The sequence below is a fragment of the Myotis brandtii genome, unplaced genomic scaffold (genome assembly GCF_000412655.1).
Source record: "Myotis brandtii unplaced genomic scaffold, ASM41265v1 scaffold61, whole genome shotgun sequence".
In the NCBI taxonomy this organism is placed as follows: domain Eukaryota; kingdom Metazoa; phylum Chordata; class Mammalia; order Chiroptera; family Vespertilionidae; genus Myotis; species Myotis brandtii.
Genome location: NW_005370318.1, coordinates 675,406 through 682,004, shown reverse-complemented (window position 1 = coordinate 682,004; position 6,599 = coordinate 675,406). Strand labels below are relative to the sequence as shown.

The window sequence follows — 6,599 nt, the reverse complement described above, 5'->3', positions numbered from 1 at the left end:
TCACCACCCTCCGCCTCCAGAGCCGTTTCTGGCCCCGGGGGCGGGACCCAACCAGCTCGACCCCACCCACCAGCAACCGGCCAATCCCGTCCCAACCTGCGGTGACGCGCCCCGCGCAGCCAGACCAATAGAAGACCCGCCCCAGCTACTGGGGAGCCCGCTGAGGGGGAGGCTGTCCAGGGCCCTGGGCCCCGGGCAGCCAGGCCAGCAACCTCTAACTATGTTGGTCAGAGAGGGCAAGCCTGCCCCATAGCCAGGTGCCCCAGGATCCTCAGACCAGCCCTGGGGGAGCTGACTTTCATGAAGTGTGAGGCTGAAGTTGAGTGGAAAATGGAGAAGTAGTGTGGCGGGAGCCTGTGGTGTGCGTGCGTGCCCCCGCGCATCCTCCCCCATCTTTCCCCGGGGAATAATGGTGGGGGAAGCCACCAAACAACACATTCAGAATGATCAGAAGCAGCTGCCTTTAATTGGCTGGCACAGGACAGCAGAGCTCTCAGCTCGCAGCCAGAAGGCCTGACAGCTAGTACATGGTAGATTTTTGCAGTAACTAGAGTCAGGAGATGGGCACTGGTGAAGAAGGGTTGGGCATCCAGCCACCTGATACCAATGAGCTCTCTGCCAGCATCCGGGACACAGTGGGTGGGACGTTGAGAGGGAGCCAAAGTTCAGAACCAGGAGCCAACAAAACGGCATGGGAGGTGATTCAGGTAAGGCTAGAGAGAGAGAAAGGAGCATTGTCAGTAGGTGCTTCACAGAGCACACCTCACCCTCCATTCTCAAGATGCTTGCCTCCAACCTTACCCCAGGCCCTTTGTTCCAGATTAGCCCTGAAGAACCATATTCAAAGCCCCTTCCAGGTTCCACTAATCCCTTGAGTTACAATCCAATGTAGAACTCTCAATGCTTAAAAAGTAAAAGTAACTCCTTCCCTGTTCAGATGGGTCAATAATTTATTCAGCCCAGCCGGCCTGGCTCAGTGATTGAGTGTTGACCTAGGAACCAGGAGGTCACGGGTTTGATTCCCCGTCAGGGCACATGCCTGGGTTGTGGGCTAGATCCCCAGTGTGGGGAGTGTGGAAGGCAGCTGATCAGTGATTCTCTCATCATTGATGTTTCTCTCTCTCCCACCCTCTCTGAAATCAATGAAAATATGTTTAAAAAATAATTTATTCAAACTGTTAGTGGTCTTAGGTTGGATCCTCAAGAGTCAAGTCCAACAGACATGAAAGAAAGGAACAACGGGGGCTCAGACAGGGGAAGGGATGTGCCTAAGCCACAAATCCCCCAGTGGCAGAGCTCAGGCCAGAACTTTCTTACTGCAAGTGATAATCATGTGCATGATTATAAAAATGAAGTACATATTTCTAGTGGCCTGACACCTTTATTTTAAGGTCTCACAGGCACCTCAAATTCAGTGAGTTCAAAACCAAAGGAGAATAATGAGTTTTGTCTCTTCTTTCCAATACCCATTTCTTTATCTTATCAAACTGCAATGCTGACCAGTGTTGCTGACTACATGACTTTAATAACAATTTCTGAAGTTTCACCATTAAATGCAACATTTGCTATAATTTTTCAGTAGGTACCAATAATCAGGTTACAGAAATTTCTGTTCTTAGGTTACTAAGAGTTTTTTTGTTCTTTAGTTAAATGATTAATGATGTAAGTACTGTCTTTTTCTTATGAAAGTCTGTTTCAAAAGGGCAGGGAGTGTATATTTTATTTATCATCACATCACTATTGTCTGGCACATAACAGGTGCTTAAAAAAAGCTGTTTAACAAATGACAAAGCCACTGGTCCCACTTTTCTGTTCAGACCCTTTCCACTGCTCTCTAGGGCTGACAGCACACAGTCTGTCAGTGTGGTCTCCAAACTGTCCCATCAATCACACAGGGAAGCTTATTAAAATAACCACACATGGTTGGGCCCCACTCCAGACTGAGGGAATCAGTAACTGAGGGATGATGCCAGGAATCTATGTAAACAATCATCCAACATAGACCAAAGGTCAAAATCATAGGTCTATAGTCAAAACTTCTTGACATGGGGGAGGGAGATTGGGGGCCTACGTGAAAAAGGTAAAGGGATTAAAAAGTACAAATTGGCAGTTAAAAAAATAGTCATGGGGATGTAAAGTACAGTACAGGGAATATAGTTAATAATATTGTAATAACTGTACCAGTCCTTCCGGGGGAATCACTTCCTTAAGTTATATAAATGTCTAACCACTATGTTGTATACCTAAAACTAATATAATATTGAGTGTCAACTCTAATTGGAAAAAAAAAAGACTTGACATGGGCATTCAGAGTCCCCAACACTCTGGGAATAATAGTTTTCCCCTTCATACTCCTCTATCTGTGTGTCTGTTTAATGTGCTTTCCCACTCTATCTATGCATATTCAATTACCTACTCATTCCTTAAAACCCAGACTAAATGAACTGTCCTTTCTGGATCCCAAAAAGTGTCTCTTAGAGCTTGCCAAGCACTTACGGCACCTTTTATTTCTTCTTTGAAGATAGCTAAGAGTATGTGTGGCCACTACACCTTTTCTCACCTGCTGCACTGTGAGCCCCTCAGAGGCAGAAGTAGCACTAAGTTGCCTATCCCACATGAAGCCTTGCCTTTAGGGCTCAATGAGCATCAGGCGGATGAATAAGTGAAGAAGGGAGAATGAAGGGAAATATTGCCTGTTGCGAGTGCTATTACTGGGCACTCAACCCACTTTGCAGTTTCTGTTCTCATAAAGACCCCTGTGCTAGTTGGGTGTAGCATATCCTGGGAAGGATCCTCAATGGGGAATAAGAGAGAAGGAGCCTGAATATCCAACACCTGCTGCTCTTCCAAAAAAAGAAGAGATTCTAGAGATTCACACCCCTGAATCTCCAGGGTTGAGGCCCAAGAACCCACTTTAAAAAACAAACAAACACAAAAACCCAGGTGACTGTGCCTGTGATGCAATCCCCACCCCCAAGTCCATTAGGCACCTAAGGTCTCCTCAGTTCCTAAGGGCAGCCCCCCCTCCTTCCCTCAGTCAACAGCTCCTTTCTGTATCAGTCTGCCGGCTGGGGCACCGATACACAGGCAGATACAAACTACATGTGGTAAGTGATAAAATAAGACAGACCAGAGGGAAGCTTTGCCCAGAGAGAAGATACACTGAACCAAGTCTTCAAAGACAGGGATGAGCAGATACTCAGGCAATGCTTGCAGCTGTACCCTATGACAGCCCGGCATTGTGAAGGTGTGCCCTCACACGCAAGTAGAACCTACAGGTATGAATACAGTGTGGCTCCCGTTATAGGTGATCTCCTTCCCCTACTTTCAAAGGGCAGAAGAGAGACCCAGATACCTGTCAATGAGTGAATCCCGCATGCTGGTAGCAATGGTGCTAGGCTGGGCTTCATTCAGCTTAAAGACACTCTCCACCACTGAAAGCTCTGTGCTGGTTGTGTCCAGGCCACAGAAGGCACACCAGTCGTTCACCACCATCCCAGCAGCGATGACCTCGCTGCCCCGGTTCACAGTGCCCGCCTGGAAATGATAGCTCAATATGGATCATAACATCAATAATCAAAGTTTCTCCCATCCCTGATGAGAACTCCCCCCAAACCCTGCTCCCTGACCTGCAGCCCAATCCCAATCTGTGATGGGTAATAAGCCCAATAATGCAGGACAAAGGGATCTGCTTCAGCAGGAGACAGAGAACAAGAATGCTTACCACAAGGGGGACCTGAAGGAGAGAGGACAGTTCATCCTGGTCTTCAATTGAAGTCTTGGGATGTACCAGCCCTCCCTGATTGCTGAAGACACAGTAGCTTCCTACTAACACCTGGTCAGCCACGGTCTGTCTGAAGACTTCCACTTTGAGCACATCAGCCAGGATTTCTTCTGTCTCCTGTCAGTCAGAGGTACTGTGCTCAGCGCCCAGGGTTTGCAAGTCAAAGAATCCAGGGTCCTCCATGCCAAGAACCACACAGGGCTTAACGCCTTAAAACCCCCATTCCTCTCCTACATAGCTGCATATGAAAGCTTGATCCAGAAAAAGGAGGGGATACAGCTTGGAGCACAGTTGAGGCCAGCTATGGAGCCCCTAATATCCATGCATGCCCTGAACAGCCAGGGACTGCTCTCCACACCACCCTTTAATGCACACTCAAGGTTCAAGTGTCAATCATCTCTCCTGGGCCTGGCTGGTTCCTAATTCTGAAGGATTAATACCCTCTCCAGCTTCTTTCTTATACTGACCACACCATGGAAGGTCTCTATTATCACTATTCCAATGAGTAACTAAAATGTGAGAACACAGGTATAAAAAGAAACCATAAGATACCCCTATTTCCTGCCTGACAGGTAAGAACGGTGACTAGCCATTTACTAGGCTAGTACTGTGACTCTTGGACCAAGCTAGGCTGCCTTACCCTGTCCAGATCTGGGTGGACCAAGGCCACATAGTCATTGCAGGTGGTGACATTGCCCAGGGCTGAGAGCCGCTCCTCTACCCGCCGGATCTGCACTGAGTCTGGGAGGCAATTTCTAATATGTTGTAGCTCCTGGTCAGTAGTGTTGTTGGGCACCAGGAGACCGTGTCTGTTCCCTGGAAAGATCCAAATTGCAGGGTGGAACAAGGAAAGACCATGAATACACAGATACCTGCTGAGCCCTGGAAGCTGAGGATACAACCCAGCCCAATTAATTAGCTTTCCCAGGAAAGCTTTAGGCCAACTCCAGCCTTCTAACCAATTGATCCATACAACACTAAGAGAGACCAGGAGTCCTACTGGGCAACCCGAGACAGCCTAGGAGTCTGTCCCAACACACACTACCTACTTTGACAATACCAACCAGGGGGACCTGGACTATCAGAAAGTGTTCTTGGCATTAGTTATATATTTTGCCACTTAAAAGATAACACCACACACCTACTAGAATAGCTAAAATTTTCAAAAGAACATCAATACCAAGTGTTGGCAAATATATGGAGCAACCAATAGGAGTGTAAATTGTTTAACCACTTCAGATAATTATCTGGCATCATATATTAAACTGAATATTCACATACCCTGTGACCCAGCCATTTTCTCCTAGGTATTACATAATCAATACATGTACTCACTAAAAGATATAGCAGCACTATTTATAACAGACCAAACTGAAAACTACCCAAATGCCCACTGTCAGTAGAATGGATAAATACATTGTGATATACTTACATAAAACATACTATACAGAAACTAGAATGAACAAACTACAATTATGTTGTTAACAACAATGACTAAACCTCTGCCTCCCTCTACAAGGGCACAATTCTGTGAACTTCTTAATTCTCAGTTGTTACCATTATAATATAAAATAAAACGGCAATGGTCAGGCTCAATTCTCCCTAGTTACATCAGAACTTCAAGTTCTGAAGTCATGGTTAGGAGTAAGAGTGTTTTGCCTTCGTAAGAAAATACTGCCCTGGCCAGTGTAGCTTAGTTGGCTAGTGTCATGTTGTAAAATCAAAAGGTTTCGGGATTGATTCCTAATTAGGGCACATGCCCAGGTTGCAGGTTCAATCCCCAGTCAGAGTGGGTGTAGGAGGCAACCAATTGATGTTTCCCTCTCTCACTCAAAAAACAAACAAACAATAAAAAACAAAACAAAAAAGAAAATACTCAAAGGCTAGCATCATCAGAATTATGATTTTAAAAAATTAAAGGAACAAACTCCTATATGAGCAGAACTAGAAATAAGGGATGGCAGTAAACAGAGATTCAGCTCAAAGAGTCAATGGTGCTGAGAGGTAGGATAGGGACGCCACTCAGAGACATGGGGATTTAAGATTTAAGTAACTGAACCGGTTGCCCCAGAATCTTAGCTTTTTAGAAATCTTAGAAAAAGCAATTGACCCAGAGTCAGCAACAGGGGAGAAGTCTGATCTTGCCTCACTCCAGGTGTGGCACCTGGTGAGTCACTTCGGTTCTGTAAGTCTCAGCTTTCCCATCAGTCGAATGAAGCCAATAATCCCTACCTCCCAGGGCAGTGATGGCGAACCTATGACACGCGTGTCAGAGGTGACACGAGAACTCATTTTCTTGGCTGATTTTTCTTTGTTAAATGGCATTTAAATATATAAAATCAATATAAAAAATATAAGTCTTTGTTTTACTATGGTTGCAAAGATAAAAAAATTTCTATATGTGACACGGCACCAGAGTTAAGTTAGGGTTTTTCAAAATGCTGACACGCCGAGCTCAAAAGGTTCGCCATCACTGTCCCAGGGTCTTCGTGAAGAAGGTATGCGAACAAGGGTAAGAGTGAAAGCACTGAATGCTACTTGTTGTGACTACGATCCGGAAGCCTCTGCAGAGGCTGGCCTGCCCGCAGAGCCCGCCATGGAGGAACGCCTGGAAACCCCTGGGCCACCCGGGGCCCCTCCAGGGCCAAAATGACAGGTGCTGGGAGGCTCCGCTCCCTCCCGGCGTCCGCCCCGCTTACCCACACACATCCGCCCGATGATGCGGCAGCCGGCGATGGAGGCGTGCACCACGGGGATGGTTTCGGCGAGCTCGCCCTCGAACACGCTGCGGGGACACGGGCTCGGGGGACAGGGG

At 46.7% G+C, this 6,599-nt stretch overlaps 1 protein-coding gene across 1 annotated transcript; it reads right to left on the bottom strand.

The window, feature by feature from the left end:
* Positions 1-442: 442 nt before the first annotated feature.
* Positions 443-6,595, bottom strand: EIF6 (eukaryotic translation initiation factor 6; the record flags this gene model as incomplete). Its single annotated transcript, XM_014550638.1, has 5 exons — positions 443-713; positions 3,356-3,537; positions 3,725-3,901; positions 4,425-4,600; positions 6,484-6,595. Coding segments are annotated over 5 exons (657 nt in total), but the record flags the coding sequence as incomplete, so codon positions are not given.
* Between the last annotated feature and the right edge of the window lie 4 nt (positions 6,596-6,599).